The following is an 18,805-nucleotide window of genomic DNA, read 5'->3' on the forward strand; positions in this document are numbered from 1 at the left end:
AGGATAAATGTTTCTCATTTTCTATCAACTGCATTCCACAAGTCTCCAAGGAGCTTGCAAGGCCACTGGATGAGGATGGGCACAAGGGGCCTTTGCTTGCTGGGAAAGCAGTTCTCAAAGGACAGTTAGCACCATCACTTAGCTTTTATCCAGCACCGTCTATACCAACTGCACACCCTTTCCCTTGCCTAAACAGAAAGCTCAACGCAGGGAAAAAGCATGAAATGAGCCACAAATTACTCTCAGGAAGGAATGACCCTGGGGGAGTCAACGAGTTCATCAGAGGAGAGGAGGAGAGCATCCTGGAGGTGGTAATGGACTTGGAGCCTTGTGAACCCCAAGTCTGGGCGCCTTTATACGAGAGACAGAGGAACGCCCTACCTTGCCTGAACACAGTATTTAGGCAGTTCGAGGCTGGTCACAAATGCTGGCAAACTGCTCACATTGAGTAGCTCACACTGTGTAGCTCCTGGAGGGAAGGGCTCATATCAGAGGTTGAGTGAAGAACTGGGTCATACCTGGTGAGTTCTGACAATGGACTTTTCAACATAGATTCTAATCCCAGCTCTGTCTCTGACCAGCTGGGTGACACTGGGCAAGTTCCGTAGCCTCTGAGCCTTGTTCTCTCCACTTATAAAGGAGTGATCCAAATAATTCTGGCCATATCTGTCTCCCGGAATTGCTGTGAGAGTCAACTGAGATGACATATGTGAGACACACTTGGTAGACTCCAAAGTGCTATAGAAATGCTAATTATTAAGCGTGATTTTATTATAGCTGGGACCAAATGCTTTCTAGAACACATTTGTAATTGTTTCTGAAAGCCATGGGAGGGACAGGGGAATTCCATTAATGAAGAAAATGCTTCAAAGCAAGCTTTGCTGAAAACCAGCTTGTCACCGCAAGAGGGATTCCATCCACTGCCCAGCTACCCCAGGACAGGCCCTTTGTGCCGCAGAGTGGGTGGCATGGGCACTTGCTAGGAACCAGCCCCCACTTCCTGCTCCCGTTCAGAGCACAGCCTCCGCCAGCCAAGCCGCCCACCTGCTGACGGCACTGGAGGAGAAGCAGGTGGGGAACCAGAATAGCCAAGACTCTGGGAGTCAGACAGTACTGGGTTCCACCTCTTGTGTGGACTGGGCAGGTTCTTTAGACTCCTCTATTCATAAATGATAATAGTTGTTGCTTTTTGCACGCTGACCGTGCGTCAGACAACGCATTAAGTATTTATCTCATCTAACTCTTACAACTAGCCCACGAAATACCCAATTTACAGATGGGGAAGTAGAGGCTACAGAGGTTAAGGGATGTGCCTGAGGTCACACAGGAAATGAGTGGTAGAGCCAGGATCTGAAGCCTGCTTGGCTCCACGTGGCTAGACAGCATCTCAGATCTTTTCTAGCTCTGATGTCATGCTATTCTAACGACTCTCACATGGAAACAGCACGTTGTTGTTACCTATATAATTACACAAAGGTTCTACAGCTGTTAAGAGAACAAGCTCCATGAGTTAAGCCTGCCTGGTTTCCAATCAGGCTGTGCCATTTACTGTGAGATAACCTCTCCAAGACTCTGATCCAGCCCTACAGCAGGCTGCTGTGAGAATGCTGTGAGACGATGCCTATAAAGCCCTTGGCACATAGTAAGTGCGCATTAAAGGTTTCCCTTTGTCTTCCTTTAGGATTCCCCTCCTCTAGCAGCTATGTAAGACAACTTCTCCCACCTCTAGCAGTGGTTGTTAAATTGTGTTCCACAGTCTAGGGGTCCTTGGGGGGCAGTGTGGAGACTGAAAGGCAGGGCTCCACGGGTCCCACCAGCTCCGTCACAGAGCAGATCTGCTGTTATCTGTTCTGTATTTTGGAATTCCGTAAAAATTTATTTATTTAAAAAGAAGGTTTTTCGACTTAATTTCTAGGAAACGTTTAAACTAAATGAAGGAAATGTGTAGGTACTAAAATTTAACCCTAAAAATTCTATGTTCTCCATATCTTATTTCTTCTGTAGTCCAACCATAAGCTCTAAAGGCAGGACTTAGGATGGACAGCAGCGGGACAATGGTTCTGGTACGATCTTTACTCTCCCATCCGCAGGATCAGCTTGTGCATTAAAACCTCCTGGTGATCTTGTTAAGAAGCAGTATCCAGGCCCCCGCCCAGTGCGGCTGATTCAGTAGCTGTGGGCTGGGCCCGTTTAAAAAAGCTCCTCAGGTGATATCCATACAGATGGTCAGGGTGTCACCCTTTGAGAAATACTACTTAAAAACACAGGGGGACAAGTGGGTACTTCTTTCTAAAGCATTTTTTATCTTCCTAATGAATTTCAATGAACATTGTTCAAGGAAAACCTGATAGGGGATTCCCATATGTAAAACACGAAAAGTGGAGGGGATTTTCTGGAGCACCGGTCAAGACCAGGCACCGTCTTTTTCCTCACCAAGAGCCCACAGCGCCGCCTTGTGGACAGTCTTATCAAAGAGACCCCGTTCGTCTTGGGTGAAGGGCTTCCATCACCTGGAGACATCTCCCAGGACTCCTTGAGCGCTGCTCACCCCCGGGGAGGCCTGTTTCCCTACCTGACACCCTCTGAGCTTAGTCTGCATTAAGGTCCAGGAGGTTGTGACCCTCCTGGACTACCCTCCCCTCCACACTTAATCCCACCCACCCTCTATTAACACTACATCTCACCCCAGAGGACCTCCTGGAATCCTCTCACCTCCAGTCCCTACAGAACATACAGTCTGTGGAATGAAATCTCACCCTATCTTGGTCTTTAGCTGTTTCTGGGACTCGTGATACATTCCCACAAATATACCAAAATTAGACCGTAAGCTCCTTGGGGTCAGAAATCCCCCTTCTCCTTCCCTCGCTGTGTTCCTGATCTAGCATTTGGCACATGGTGAATACCTAATACTCGTTGAATGAAAGAACAAATGACTCCACAGTGCCGTTCCCCTTTGACTTTCCCTTCCAACTCCCTCCAAAAAGAATAAAACTGATATATTCTGGCTTTTAAGTGTTCCTTGTTTCAATTATTTTGGAGAGTGTCTAAAAATAATTGAGATTTAGTGTTTAAAATGTATGTCTCAGGGCTTCCCTGGTGGCGCAGTGGTTAAGAATCTGCTTGCCAATGCAAGGAACATGGGTTCGAGCCCTGGTCCGGGAAGATCCCACATGCTGCAGAGCAGCTAAGCCTGTGTGCCACACCTACTGAGCCTGCGCTCTAGGGTCTGAGAGCCACAACTACTGAAGCCCTTGCACCTAGAGCCCATGCTCCGCAACAAGAGAAGCCACCGCAATGAGAGGCCCACGCACCGCAATGAAGAGTAGCCCCTGCTCGCTGCAACTAGAGAAAATCCGCGTGCAGCAATGAAGACCCAATGCAGCCAAAAATAAATAAAATAAAATGAATAAATTTTAAAGAAAAGTATGTCTCAATTTTGAGCTTTTTTGCAATGCAAAGCCAGAGAATACAACCTCTACATTTTCTTCTTTTAAAATCTTAAGCCTCCCTAGCCTCCTGCAGGCCACTGGAAAAAAGAGCTATCTCTCTTTGTAGATATTCAGTATATGTCTATCAGTTCTATCCAAGTAATTATATTATTCCTACCCTCTTATCCTGATTTCAGCTTATTTTTTGTCTATGTTATCTGTCAAGGCTGTTAAGTTCAAAATTCCCTATTGATTGTTTTTGGTGGGGTCAATTCACCTTTCACTTGTGGGTTTTACTTTTTACTATTGTTCAATACACATTGCTTTACTAATGTATTTTATTTACATTCTATTCCTTACACCATTATAGAATAAACCTTTCTCTCACTCAAGACTCTCTGCTTTGCTTCTTTCTTATTTGATACTCACATTACTCATGCTTTCCTGAATCAATATGCAGTCACATATATTTGATAAATTTCCTAGTTTTGCTTCTGTGACTTTTTCCTTTATACAACTTCCTAATAAACTATGCAGTGCAGATTTCTGCTTTTGAATCTGACCTGAGACTCTCGTTCCTAATTTAGGAATCCAGACTGTGTATGTTGTCATTAATCATGATCAATTTTCTTTCATTGGCCTACTTTATGCTTCTTTGTGCTCTTCTGTTATCTTTTTACTGCACGAACTACTCTGTTTTCCACAACTTTTTAAAAATGTGGAAGACAAATACATTGTGTTTGCATTCTGTTAGTGATCAGTAAAGCTGACTTGAAAACAGTCTCCTTGGGTCCTACTTTGTTTTGTAAAGTCTCTGCGTGTGCCTTTGTCAACAGTCTCAATCCCATGAGTAGAGGTCGCTCCTGGGGAGGGAAGACGTGGTCTGACTTTGGTTTCGTGTCCACACGGTTCTGGGGGACTTGGGAAGCCCAGCCCCTGTGCCCTCACGGGGCCCGGCTCCTCCATCATCCCTCCGCACCCACCCGCGCCGCCTCTCCACTACCTTCGACTGCCGAGTGTTCTGAGCTTTTGTGTTGGCAGCTAAATATGCTCAGAGTCTCACCTCCTCGATTTCTGACGTTTCTCCATGACTACTGATCGTTACTAGAACGGGGTGGGGGGGCAAGCGATGGGCCGTGGTCCCCAGCCCGCTTTCTCCCTGAGGTCATGAGTCCCTGTGTGGTCCCTCCATGAGCACAGCTGCCTGGTGACTTAGCTGACCTGGCAGCAGCTGAGCAGCCCACCGAGGCACTGGGGGTCTCTTACCTCAAACTGGATCAGCACCGTCCCACTTTCGAGGCCCTTCTTTAGCTGTTCCATGGATCCCTCCAGCGTGTCCCCACCCTCCGGACACACGGGGAAAATGGTCTCTGGGAAAAGCTGGTTCAGTTCATCTTCAGATTTGATATCAGCAAACGAGTGGACAGCTGTAGCGGACAAGAAAGAGCTTGTCTGGCTTGTGCAGCCACGCGCTGGGTGATGGGAATTCCTCCCCTCAAATTACACTTATGACACCTGAATGCAGAGGTTTTAAAACATCTTATTAAATGATTAAGCACATGGTAATCATTTTCGCCAAAGATACTACTTCTCGTTGAATGATTCAATATGTACTAATTATACAAAATGACATACTAACCTTGCTGGTTAGTTTTAAATGACGGTGTTTAGTACTCAAGAGGCTTTTGCCAAAGGTAAGAGAAAGGGAAAGGATGTTTTTAAAGAAAACAGATTTTCTCCCTTTGCTCTCTGTGACCTGGTTATTCTTCTACCCCTGCTCTTCCTTCCTTCTCCAGTCCCTTTCATTTGCTTCCTTAAAACAGGCATTTTCCCAGGAAACTGGTGCAGGGTCTGGCCCTCTCTTCACACCACCACCGCCCCGCAGAGCTCAGTCAGTCAGTCTCTAACTCAAGGCCATTATTAGGTGGGAGGCTCCCAAGTAAACATCTCTAGTCTCCTCTGTGCTTCCTCTTTGGAAATCTCCCTTCACATCAGACTCAATATGGGTAAAAACAAACAGAGGACCCCCTCTCCCCAACCATGCACAATACTTCCCAGCCTCACGTGCCTCTTTCTGTCTAGTCACTTCAAACTTTGGGATCATCTCTGAATGTTCCCCTTCTACCCAGAAAGAGAAGTCACTTCCCTTACCCAAGAGCCTTCAATGACTCCCCACTGCCTTCAAGATAACAGGAAAGGAGAAGGAAAGGAACAACTTTTGTGTTTTCCACATAGTTGAACTGAATCCTCACAACGCTGAACCAGCGGTCTTTATTCCCATTTTACAGATGAGGAAACTGACTCACAGGGCAAAAGAGTTGTCCAAAGTGACCCAGCCTGTCAGGGTGGGACACGGGAATTCAGTCCACATGTCTGACGCTAAAGACCACATTCTTTCCACTGACCACAGAAGCGCAGATCTTCTGCTTATTTTCATGATTTTTGTCATATCTGCTATTCCCTATGTTACTATTTATTTTTCTTTTAATCAACTCATTTTTTACTTGAATGTTTATTTTAAAAATGAACTTATCATTATAGTTATAGAAAATCAGTGGCACTGCTCTTTAAGCTCTAATAGTCTACAAACATCTGTTTCCCTCACCTCAAACAGGCGCCAGCCCTTTGCCATGGGTTGGTGGAGGAACCCCTCCCTGGCCTGGCCGGAATGCTCTCGTTCCAGCCCCTCGTATTGGCCAGCATGTCACACGGCACTTCATGTGATGGAGAGGCCTGCTCCCAATCGCTGGATTCCTTCCTTCTCTATGATCATGTGGCCTTACCAGACACACGGCAACTTACTTAACCTGTGTTGGCATCCTCATTTGGGGATAAGAATACCAACCTTACGAGAACATTGTAAGAGTTGAAGAGGATAATTACGCAAAGCAATTAACACAGTGCAGGCACTTCGCTGGTGCTGCAGAGACCTCAGCTACTGTCACTAGTGACACCTACTGTGTGTCGAGCATGGAGCTGGGTTTGGTGGGGATGGGTGGTGGGAGGAGGTGGGTAGGGGTCTGGAGAGATATGGCAGGGCCTCATCTGCCAGAAGAGATGGGATGAGAGCTGGCACTGGGAGTTTCAGTGGGAACAGAGGAGGCAGGCACGAGAGGGTGTGGGCTGTGCCGACAACTGTGAGGCCAGAACGGAGATGCAGGGCCAGGGCTTGAGTCGCATACTTCATTTACCTGCAGTATTTGAGAGCTGGGAAAGAGGATGCGAGGACTCGGCTTATTGCTTTATAACAACAACGACAACAATAATAGTAGCTGTATTCAACAGAGGTTGCCTTTCAAATGCCCACCAAGTACTGGGAAGCATCTTTGATGCCTTCCAGTATGAGTATCATTTAATCTTCCGAGGGACCCTTGGAGGTAGCGACTATGTTATCCTCATTTTACATTAGAGGAAACTGAAACACAGACTGGGTAAGAAACTTGCTCAAGGTCCCTGAACCCAGTGGGAGGCAGAGTCTGAACAGCCCCAAGGCAGCCAGGTTCCTGCCCCACTCTGCTTACTGCCTCTGCAACAAAAACCAAATGCACATGAATAAAATATAACCTGGTCCTTTGAGGAAGGGTTGAATATGCAAAGGCAGGCAGGGCCAGGCTGCTAAGAGGGGTGTGTGAAGTGGGCTGAGTTGGGCCCGGGAGGCATGGGGAAGGGGAGGGTCACACCTAGTATAAAAAGGGGTGGGAGGGTGCTGCCTACCTGCAGAGGACTGGCCATGAGGGGCGGGGCCCTGTGGGGGCAGATCTCCATATTTTTCAAGGGAGAAGTCGGCCATCAGGTGGTCACGGGAAAGCCCTTGATTTTCCCATGTTGACTACAAGTACAACATCGCAAAACCACGGAACAGGCTGGGGAAGGCCCTCTTTGCTACGGCTCCTCCCCCACGGGTGGCTGTTACCTTTCCTCCTGATCACCAGGGCCAGCTCCCGTGTGTGCGACTCCCGGCTGGCTTTGATGAACATCACCACTTGGTCATGGGTGTGTTCTGAGATGTCCCGGCCGTTGATTAGCACGATTTGATCCCCTTCGTTCAGCTTAGGAATGCAGGTGTCCGCCTGCACGGGGGAAGAGCGAGTTTCTTCTGTTACAGTAACACAGTCCTCAAGGGAAGAACCTGATGTTTTCTGAGCCTCGACACTTGAGACCGTGACCAAGTTCTCTTCTTCTCCCTCAGGCATTACCGTCTTTATTTTTACCACCACTGCAATGCTGACATGGTAGCTGGCGGTGGGATTTTAAAGGAGTCCTGCTCAGAACCTACGTTATGAAACATTTCGGAGCAAAGCTAAGAAAACTACTGAGGCCATTTCTCTATGGTAGCCAGGCTTCACTTATTACTGTAATGTCATAATGACTTCAATGCCTCTATCTTTTGTTGTCTAGATGTGTGGTTAGAAAATGATTCATCAGCTAAAAGCGAGTATTTATCTATCTTGTGATGGAGAAAGCCTTTGCAAACATAACCCCAAAGGCAGAAGCCATTATGGAGAGAAGCCATGCATTGAACAGTGTGGGAATGAAAGGCTTCTTAACTCACAGAGGCCACAAGCAGTAAGAAAAGGTAAACCACAAGCTTAAGAGTAAAACTCCCAAATGGGCACCTTCTTAGGAGGCACAGGGACCCTTTGGTGCTCACTGTTATACAAAAGCAAATCATCTCCTAGATGCCTAGAGGCCCAGACAGAGGGCTGAGGGTGGGGAGGGGGAGGGACACAGGGGCCGTGAGCCCACTCGGAGCAAGCAGAACAGCAAACTCTAAGCCCCAGTTTCCTTCTTTTGAGCAGGACTTCTACATTTCAACGTGCACACCAATCATCTGGGGATCTGGTTAAAATGCAGATTCTGGTCCAGGAGGTCTGGGGTGGGGCCCGACAGTCTGCATTTCTAATGAGCTCCCAGGTGATGCTGGTGCTGCAGCTTCGGGGACCACAATGAGCAACAAGGTTCTGGAAAACACGGACTCCATTCTTTCTTTCTACCTATATGCATGCATTTACACACACTCTCTGCTGCCAGTAAAAAAGAAACAGGACACAGAAACAGAAATCTGTTACATTTAGGGGAAAGCAAACTTGGGAAATAACAGAATATGTTTACTTACAGGTGACTCTGGGTTTATCCTTGATACCACAAGAGGCATCTTTTGATCCACTCCTCCCTGTAAACATGTAGATTAAAAAACCACTTGAGTCGTTCACAGCAACAAAGACATGCAGATATCTCTGACACAAGGGAGGGCTCAAACTTCCCTTGAACTTATTCTAATCGCAGGCGTTGGCACCTTCTGGAATGAGAAGGTTCCTGGGTCCCTGGGTCTAGTGGGCCAAACAGAAGGCTGCTCAGAGCCTCCCACTGCCATCCCCACCTTCCACAGACCAAAGATGCACTTGGAGGAAGCAGCCTCCTTTCAAAAAAATGCAAACATCCCCTGGGGAAGGACTCCAGAAGCACAGCCCCTAAGCGCTGCTGGAAAGGGAGTTTTCAGTGCAGGAGAGGAGCTGTAGAAAGGTCCCATGTCGTGAGGGCTTTTGACCTCTGAGAACAGGCTGTCAGCAGGGCTGCGGGTATTGGAAAGGAGTGTGTGATGGCAGCTGCGGGGTGGGCAGAAAAGACCACCTTCCCTCACTTTGCTCTAGAGTAAACCTTTTCTGTACAGGGCCAGATATTACCTATCTTGGCTTTGTGGGACAGAGGGCTCTGTTGCAACTTCTCCACTCTGCCACCGTAGTGCCAAAGGAGCCATAAACCATTTGTAAATGAATGAGGTGTCTGTGTTCCAATAAAACTTTATTTATAAAAACAGATGGGATTTGGCCTGCGGGCCATAGCTTGCAGAGCCTGCCTAGAGGGAGGCAGAGGAGGGTGATGGCCCTGCACTTGAACCACTGTTCTCTCTTAGCAATGCTGAGGGGTTCCCAACTCTCTGAGCCTTAGTGTGCATCTATAAAATGGGTCTTAAAATTCCAACTTCACCATTTAATAGAAGAACTCAATAAGGTGATATAAATAAGTACACAGAGCAGGCACTCGGTATGAGGCAGCTACTATGGCCACAAAAAAAAGCTCCCAATTCTGAAGGCCGAGCCAATTTGCTTATGCAGCCTTGGGTACGTGGCACATTTCTAATGGAAGTTAAAAAGTCACCTAAAGATTTCTTCAGAGCATCAAATGTCCTTATAAATTGCACACAACATACCTTTAGGTTAAATCCAAATTTTCCATCTTCATCTGGTGTGATGCGGATCAAGACTAAGTAGCCGTCACCATCATTCTGGAAAACGTCAGAAAATCATCAGTTATCTTACTTCTTTCTCCAGTGGTTGGTGATATGCTATTTTCTTCGAGTCATAACCACTTAATCGCCCGTAAGGCGGCCCTGCACGGGAAGCCTGGCTGGGTCGGCTGCCACTTCAGCCGCAGCACCTGACGTCACGCACCTTGTCACAGTAGTACTGGCTGCAGTCCTCGCTGGAGCTCCCTTTGGTCACCCTGTGGAAGTCCTCTAAGAACTGCTGATCGACGCCATCTGGGGAACAGGAGCCTGGAGCATTTGAAGATGGAGACACAGAACTGGATGACTTCTGGGTCAGGTAGCTTTGTGCTGGGTTGTTCTCGGATATACTCCTTCATCGTGGGGAAGGAGGAGATATTTTAATAACTGGATTAATATTTTATCAGAGCAAACATTACTGACTGTTGGGGCCTGGCATCTCGCGGCTGTCACCAATCCTTGGAACCTTAGAAGAGCTCCAAAGGTCAAGCCCAGGGCTCAGGCACATCCAGAGTCCACTGGCTGCCCATGCCCCCAACTGGCCTAAAGATCATCGCCTTTAGTTTTGGGGAAAAGGGGAAGGAGGGCAGGGTAGTACCAGGAACTGCTGAACACTCAGCTGCTTTGGAAGGGTGATAGGGAAATATGTCCAGCTATTCTGGTGCTTAATTATTGAAGCTCACCCAGATGCATGCGTCTCCATCCCTTTTGAAAGCTTTTCCCTTCCATCTCACTCCCACTCATAGCTCTGCTTCACAGGACAGTTCGCTACCCAAAGGAAATGGGACTAACGTGGCATATTCAGGACAATTTATATGAATCCTAGTTTACATTATTCACCTGTGACATCCATTGATGCCTCCACTGAGATTATACATTTTATTTTTCTCTAACGTAAGTCCTTTTGTATCTTGGAGCTGCACGGCCCAATATGGCAGTCACTAGTCACGTGTGGCTATTTAAATTTAAGTAAATTAAGATTAGAAAGTTCCTCAGTTGTACCAGTCACATTTCAAAAATGCTCAACAGCCACACGTGGCTAGAGGCTCCTGCACTGGACAGCGCAGTTACAGAACATTTCCATCATCGCAGGAAATTCTACTGTACGGCGTTATCTTCGAGAATTACAGACTATTGCAACTGAACAGACCTCTGTGGTCATCTGGTTCAACTCCCATTTCACAGATGAAGAAACAGGTCAAGAGACGCTGAGTGACTTGCCCAAGGTCACACAGCTTTCCCCTCACCTGACAGACAGAAGTCTGATGAACATGACTCCCCCAGCACCTCTCCCCTCTCCTCTCCTCACACCAGGTCTGCTCCTAAGACCCTCCCCTCTAACCTCTCAGGGCCACAGGGATGAACACGGTGTAGGACACGCAACTTCTCTGCATCATGCACACCCACACTAGACCCCTTCCAGAGCCACAGTCCTAGCAAAAGATGCCTTTAAAAGGCAACAGAATATGGGGTTGTCCTCATGTTCCACAGACTCCTCCGTATTCTAATCTCATTCCAGGTTAGTGATGGGAACGGTGAGCAAAGACAGACATTCAGTGAAACAAACAGACAAAAGACAGCTGCTGCTGCCTCTTTATTTCAGGTCCTTATCCGTGGAGTTTTCATTAATGTAGTGCTTCTGTTTCCTAGCAAGTTCAAATTAGCTTACTTTAAATATAAAATCTGTATCATAGTCACACATAATGATTCACAATCTCAAATCATTTGAATAAAAAAATTCAGTGACAGAGTAGTATAGAAGTAGAGCTATTTGCAAGAGAAGAGTTTGGCCTTAAGGTGTTCAAGTTGGATGGGAAGGCATTTCAGAGAGAGGATATTTTGTTATGTACTAGTGGTATGTTTTCAGACTGAAAATAAATGAGACTTTAATTTACTTAAAAGGAAGCTAAAAAAAAAATCCTCCCTAAGTTGGGCAACTTTTCTAAGTTTTGATGTTTATAAGAGCACCTCCTAGTGGCAGAAAGGGAAACCTGAAAGTTGCTAAACAAGATAAAGCCAAAGAGGTTTAGGAAAAGCTATTTCCAGCTCTAGGGGTGGACCTGAACCTTTACTGTGAAGCTGCAAATAGCATTCTTACTTCAAACATTTGGAAGAATCTAGAGATGAGAGCGATGGAAAGGGTGATGACATTTAAACAGAAGAGCAAGGTGACAAAGCAGAAGACAACAGACTTTTCAGTAAACTGTAATGTATATCTGTATTCATTATATTTATTTAATTTCTAAATTCTGAATTTCGAATTATATTATATGGAACTTAGATGACATCTTACAAGGTTTTAAAGTATTTTTCTTTTTCAGTATAAAATGTAATGGTCTATCCAAAACAGCCCATAGTACTAAAAATAACATATTCAAAGTCATTATGTATCCAATCTTATTTTCTAAGTAGGGGTGGAGAGCTTACTTTTAGATGGAGATTTATTAAACATGACAATATTTTTTTGGCTGATCAACTGTGTACAGACGTTCCCTGTGGGCTGCAGTAATGATCTGCTCAGTGTGGAGGATGGACGGACAGATGGTGAGGAGGACATGGAACGACAGGAAGCAACAAGAAGGTGGCAGCTGGACGCAGCACAGGGATGCCAGGAGTGAAGATGCCAAACCAAGTGGCCTTCCTCCCCACCTGGGCAGGACGTGAGGTGCAACCGAGGGGAGAGCCCAGTGGGTGAGGATGGAGAGAAGAGGGGAACCCCTGGGGTTTCAGTGGGTAACTGTGAAAGGGGCAAAGAAAGGGGTAGCAGGAGGGAGCTGAAGCAAGTGATTTGCTCCTGAAGCTGTCGGGGAGCCAGAGTGGCCAGAGAGGGACAGGCCACCCCAGCTCCCTGGGGAGAAAGGGGCAGAGACAGACAGACAGACAGACTGACCGGCAGACAAACGGGTGCTCGCTCTCAGAAGCCGATGCTTCAGAACTGTAAATGCGGTAGTCATCGGAAACAAAAGCCAGGACAGAGTTCATTTCTCTGAAGGGAAGCAAGGTTAGAGACAGTTAAAATGGCAGGATTTCCTGGGTGATGCTTTTTATACCACTCTTTCCTACACCCTAGAAAATGACAAAGACCCCCGCGCCCTCCCCCCCCACAAACCTGTTAGCCAAGCAAAGCTGTGCTCCCACTGAGGGTTTCACAGCTCTCACCAGGCGCCCGCAAGGAGGCACTGGCTATGGTGGTGACAGAACAGGGGCCATTCCATGTGGCATTTCTCTCTCGAGTCTATGAGCTTCTCGAGGTCGGGAGAGACCCTAGTCCTCTGTCCATTCCTCTCCTAGTGTGCTTAACACACAGCCAGATATTTCACGTGGCTCCTGACGTAAGGATCACCGACTAACAGAAAGCATGTCTTCGTAGTATGGGTGTTACGACACGGAGACATTCTTCAGGTGATACTCTTATCTCTGCGATACATGCCAAGGGCCCGAGATCAAAACTTCACTCAAGAAGTTGCGGAGGTGGCTGAGGGAATGTGGGTCAGACATGCCGCTGTCTGAGCTCTACGCCTCATCGCTAATGGAATCAAGGGTCATGCACCTGTCCCCAGGCTGCCCACTCAGATGTTGCGATACCTTAAGGGCAAGAAAGCACTTGTTAAATTTCAGTCAATTCATGCTTGAATTCTTTGATGAGAGTTTCTCATTGACACATAGCCTGCAGCAGCACCTACCATGGGGACCTGCTCATAGAAGACAGGTAACCAAAACTCGTTACAGTAAATCTGAGTCCTTGGCGTGCAGGTTAGATGCTGTGTGATGGTGCTCATGTGATATGGGGACCTGCCGTGGAAGTGGCAGAGGGGGTACCCACTGTAAAAACTTGGGAGCTTGTTTGTACTTTAGCCAAGGGCCACATCCTGCTTCATGTGACCATCTCCCCATTCACCTGTCCATCCATCAGAGTAGTCACTGAATATCATGAAGTGTCAGGCACCACGCCAGGTTTGGGGGAAGGAGAGGTGAACAGGGCACTATCCCTGCCCTCAAAGAGCTCGCTGTCTAGTTTAAGATACAAAAGTAATCAAATATTATCATCATGCTGTAATGGAGACGCTCAGATGTCTAGCGTACAGTGGGAGGCCAGGAGAGGCTTCACAGAGGAGGGGGCGCTTGAGTCTGAAAGATAAACCAGTAGAAGTTTAAACAGGTAGTCAAGAGGGAAGAAGAAAGTGTTGGGTTGGCCAAAAAGTTCCTTTGGGATTTTCCATAAGATCTTATGGAAGAGCCCGAACAAACTTTTTGGCCAACCCTGTATTTTAGGCAAAACTCTAATAATAAAAAAACTTCAGTGGTATTTGCAGAGGCATGAAATTTTTAAAAAGCACAGAAAAGGCATTTAAGCAGGGGAGTGACATGCTTGGGCATAAATTTCAGAAAAATAAGCCTGTTACCCTTGTTAAGGATGGTCTGGAAGGAGGAGAGGCTAGAGACAGGAGGACACTTAGGGCACTATTGCAACTGTCCCTTCGAGAGACGATGGCGGCTACACAGGGGCAGTGCAGGGCGGACGGCGGAGGGGTCCAGGTCAAGGGATGTTCACAAGGGAGAATCAACAGGTGAGAAACTAGATGATGCAGGCGGAAGAGAAGGAGTTGTCGAGGATGCCTGAAGTTCCCATCGGTGCCAACTGGGTGGTTCTGAAATGTGGCCCCATTCACCAAGACAGGAGGAGCCACAGGCTGGACAGAAGACGATGAGCTGAGATCAGGTCAGGCTGGGTTTAAGGTATTCATCAGCTGTCCACATGCAAGTGGCCCAAGACCAAGTGAAGTGCAGGCAAGGTGCAGGGCAAATGGACACAAAACTCCTAATGAAACCCTGTCGCTGGCTGGTCTCCTGTGGGGAGACACAGCTTGGACAACTGGGTTGTCCAACTAGAGAACCAGCTGCCACATGGCAGGAGAGCTGCCCATCACCGGCAGGGTGACCAGGTGACAGGGCAGAGGGAATTCCTATACTGGCGATGCAGCTGAAGAAGGGGATTCCCAAAGTTCCTTCCAATGCAGAGAAGCTATTTAAAAACATTTTTTAAAATAGTGGTGAAATACACATAATATAAAATTTACCATCTTAACCATTTTCAAGTTTACAGTTTAGTAGCATTTAAGTATATTCACATTGTTGTGTGTAGAGAAGTTTGGAAATAAAAGCCGACAGCTGTCCCCTGGTCCTTGGAACAAGGCAGGCTCTAAAGAAGGAAGTAAGCAAATAGCAAAGGCACCACAATGGCACCAAGCCCCATTCACTGAGGAGAAGTTCTTCAAACACAACCCTCATCTGCCCTAAAATTTGTTTTCTTCCAGCTTCTGCTCTGCAAAGTCATTTTTTCCTTTGGGAAACACCCCCTCCCATTTTTCTGGGTGGTGGGTTGTTTTTGTTTTTGGAAACTTCCTTCTCTGCAGATTTTGGCCTTGGCTCTGAAACAAGGAAAGGAACACAGAATGGCTGAGAGAGTAACAAGAGGACAGCCTACTCGGGCATAAAGCAAACTGCCAAGGATTCGTAACTAATCATAAACTTTGCTGCGCTGCTATAAATACGGAACAAACCAAGGTGACTTATCCACTAGGATGATGTTGAGTCTGAACCGCACCACTAGGTTTAGAGCCAAAGTCGAACCGCTCTTTTTCTTCCTTTCTCTCTTTCTTCCTCTTGTTTACATGGGTACAGAACATTACGCTTCATTCTTCTTTCTAAAAGGAACTCTTCTTGCTGTCTGTGATGTTATTCATCTGATTTCCGACAGGATACTTCCTTTTGCCTCTTAACACACTAATGTGCTGTATAAAGCATGTCCAGTGTTTCTTAAACATTTTGAAAATACTGTAGCCAACCCTGGGTATCCGTGGATACAACCAAGCACAGGTCGAATTAAATCCGGGGATACGAAGGGCCAACCATACTTAGCCATTTTATGTGACAGACTTGAGCATCCATGGATTCTGGTATCTGTGAGGGTCCTAGAACCAAGCCCCCTTGGGTACCGAGGGATGACTGTACTCACTGAAGACACCACCGCAGTTTTTTCTCCAAGTACAGACTAACCTTCCCTTCTTGCCTTGGGCAATGGAGGACCACCAGACTCTCCGGGAAGCCAGCTGCCTCTGAAGACCCAGCAGAAGGTGGCTTCCTGCCAGCAGGAAGGGGGTCCCCTACTTAAGTGAGGTGCTAGGGGCTGAACTTTTTCAACTGTTCGCCCCACTTGCAAAGCACAGCCGCTAACTCGATTCTGTGAGCCATCTACTGTTGGCTCACCTGGCAAAGCCATGGCAAGGAAGGCTGCGTTTGGATCACCATCATTTGCTACTTTTAGCATTTCGCTGCAAAATAAAAAGTGCCCCAGGATGATACATCTTTGTATGTCTCACGGAGGAGTTTCAGGAAGAACCGATGTGCAATGCCTAGAGGTGAGTAGGGCTAGAAATTACTTAAATCGAACTGGACTTGAGGAAGTGAATTCTCAGTTGAGTTTTAATAAACTTAAATAGCCACCTGTGTGTGGCTGTATTGGCCTGTGAAGGTCTAGATGCTCTAATTCCATGGTGGGGAAGGAAGATGGAATTATAGACCACAGAAGGAAGATCTGACCTAGGACCTGTAATCAGGCTTCTCAGAACCCACATTTGCCCAAACTCTCTTCTCCTTTCACCAAACTGACAGAGCCCCATAGTGTGATGATGAAGGCTGATAATGTGCTATTTGCCCAGCTGGCCTGGAGGTCCCTGAAAGCAAAGGCTTGTCTAATTCACCTTCACATTCCCTCAATGAGCAGCAAAGGGTGTACAAAGTGTGGTGCAGGACTCGGCAATGAGCGTAGCCCTTTAAGACGTCCATATACCACTGGACAGAATTCATCTCTCCTCCACCCAGCACCTGGAAATGTACTGTATCTGTGCTGCCCAATATGGTAGCCACTACCTATGTGGTTCTTTAGCACTTGAGATGAGGCTTGTGTGACTGAGGAACTGAACTTAAATTTTATTTTATTTTAAATAATTTCAATCTGAATAGCCACATGTGACTAGGGGCTACTGTACTGGACAGGGAAGGTCCAGAAGCTCCACAATTCCATGATGGATTTGCAAACCACAGCAGGAGGATCTGACACGAAGGGTGTGACTGGGCATCCCAGAGCCCTCGGTCAGTTCCCTAAATCCTCCTTCTCCTTTTACCAAAGCGACACAGCCCCTGGCAGACTCAAACTGGCTCAAGTCATGCATGCCTGCACTCCTGCCCTTGTAGACCTAGAATTGCAAAACCAGTGTCACGCAAAGGAACTTACACCCTTCCACTGTAACCTCAACGAGGCTGCAAGTTGGAGCAAGAGACAGTGATCATTTCAACAAAAGCATCATCCAAGCTCAGGTCACAAGGAAATAATGACCAGACGATTATTTAATCAGAGGTGTTAAGAACACAGATAAGCTGGAAGCTATGTTTGCTGTGGTCAGGGACAGCAGAGAGGTAGCAACCTCACACTTAAGGGCGATGTGAGATCTGTGATTCACCTGTGATGCCTAGAGTACAATCGGGATGCATTTAATGCTTTAATCCTAGTAGTTAGAGTGGTAAAAATTTACAGATTAACTGAAGTGCCTTCTTGCTAATCCTCTGCTATTAGGGGAAGCGTTATATGTTTCTATATTTTGGGCACAGCATGGGACTTAACTGAATGGATACTCAATGACCATGGTTGACTTCCTAATAGATGATCCATTCCTATAATACTTTATGTCATTTAATTTACGATCTATGTCTTGTCCACTTCAAAAAATGATTTGAGATAGCTCACTCTAAAATGTGCAGATATGGTAGAACAGTGAATTCATTAAAACAAGAGAAAAAATAAGACCCATTAATAAGGCAAGGAAGGAAGAGTAGGGACTAGATCAGAAACCTGAGCTGTGGGAAGCTAATGCAATTGGGCCCGACATGCAGCTCTGAGCTCCCTGGTAATCAAGTCAAACAGGGAACTACTGAATTAGATATTATCTTACTGAATAATAAAAGGACTCAAGCCAGTATTTTAGGAGAGACATATTTTCTCCTGACCTTGAAATGTGAAGGGAGTTTGTCACATTAAAAAAGGAAAGTGGGGACATAAAAGAATTTGATGCACACTGTCCTTGACAAAAACTTAACAAAGAAAATCAGAGATGTTCTCCGAATGTTTTTTCTTTATACTGACTATTCATTAAAAACAAAAAGAACAAAAACCTGAGGACATAATGTGGTTCTGAGAAGGCTTTCTGTGGACAGCTAGAAAATAAGCACATCTCCAGTGATGCGGAATCCTGCAGTGGTCAAACTCTGACAATCTAGAGAAATACTACTATAGTTAACATGTCTACAACCTCTGGAGTATGAAATGGCTTAAACTGGGCTTTGCTCATGAACTGGCGAGAACACTATTCAGGAGAGCTAACAAGCGTGTGGACAGTATGTCACTGTTGCTGACAAAAAGCAGGGCAAGCTCTTGACCCCAGGCACACAGCTTGTCTTCCTGTCGGGGAAGGGAGAGCATGATGATGTTTGCCCTGGCAGAGAGCACCCCGGGGAGCTGGCTGCAGGCTCCAGCCCTTGCCTCCTCTTAAATGGCCATTGAGCAAATTCCTCAACAGCCCAAACAAGCGGACGCAAAGAAAGAGAGGAACACAAGTTTCTTACTCTCGGTGTGGGCTTCGGTTCTGAGAAATCTCAGAATCGCTGTCTTTAGGGGACAGGGAGCCCTTGTAGGTGTAAAACACATCTTCAGTTTCAGTGATGTATGTCATTTCGTTCACAAGGTTGTCTGCGGAAGAGTGTCGCGGCTTTCGGATTTCGTGCCGGAGTCGAGGACTTCGCCTGGTGGGGAAAGGTTCAGTGTGAAGTGCTGAAAGCAGATTCTACTTAGGAATTTTATCAGACATCAGTGATCTAACTTTGTGCTCTGACCTTTCTAAGGATGCCTTTGCTGATGCTGTTGGAACTTAAGAGCCAGTTAACCCATTACTACACTAGAACCCACCAAGGGCCACATGGTCCCAGATATTCTTAGCCCAGTGGTTCAGCTCCTCAGCTTTATAAACAGGCAGATGAG

At 46.5% G+C, this 18,805-nt stretch overlaps 1 protein-coding gene across 5 annotated transcripts in view; it reads right to left on the bottom strand.

Moving 5' to 3' along the window:
- Positions 1–18,805, bottom strand: part of PTPN3 (protein tyrosine phosphatase non-receptor type 3) — a 110,289-nt gene that overhangs the window by 22,351 nt on the left and 69,133 nt on the right. For 4 of the 5 annotated variants that reach the window (XM_059925261.1, XM_059925263.1, XM_059925262.1 and 1 more), the window contains 7 exons: positions 18,394–18,570; positions 12,605–12,700; positions 9,881–10,067; positions 9,640–9,714; positions 8,545–8,601; positions 7,342–7,498; positions 4,695–4,855 (listed from right to left, as the gene is read on the bottom strand). In XM_059925261.1, coding sequence (XP_059781244.1) covers positions 4,695–4,855; positions 7,342–7,498; positions 8,545–8,601; positions 9,640–9,714; positions 9,881–10,067; positions 12,605–12,700; positions 18,394–18,570 — 910 coding nt within the window. The remainder of the gene's footprint in view (positions 1–4,694; positions 4,856–7,341; positions 7,499–8,544; positions 8,602–9,639; positions 9,715–9,880; positions 10,068–12,604; positions 12,701–18,393; positions 18,571–18,805) is intronic. The other variant, XM_059925265.1, reaches the window with a different exon arrangement.

Source organism: Balaenoptera ricei, chromosome 6, assembly GCF_028023285.1.
Source record: "Balaenoptera ricei isolate mBalRic1 chromosome 6, mBalRic1.hap2, whole genome shotgun sequence".
NCBI classification, from domain to species: domain Eukaryota; kingdom Metazoa; phylum Chordata; class Mammalia; order Artiodactyla; family Balaenopteridae; genus Balaenoptera; species Balaenoptera ricei.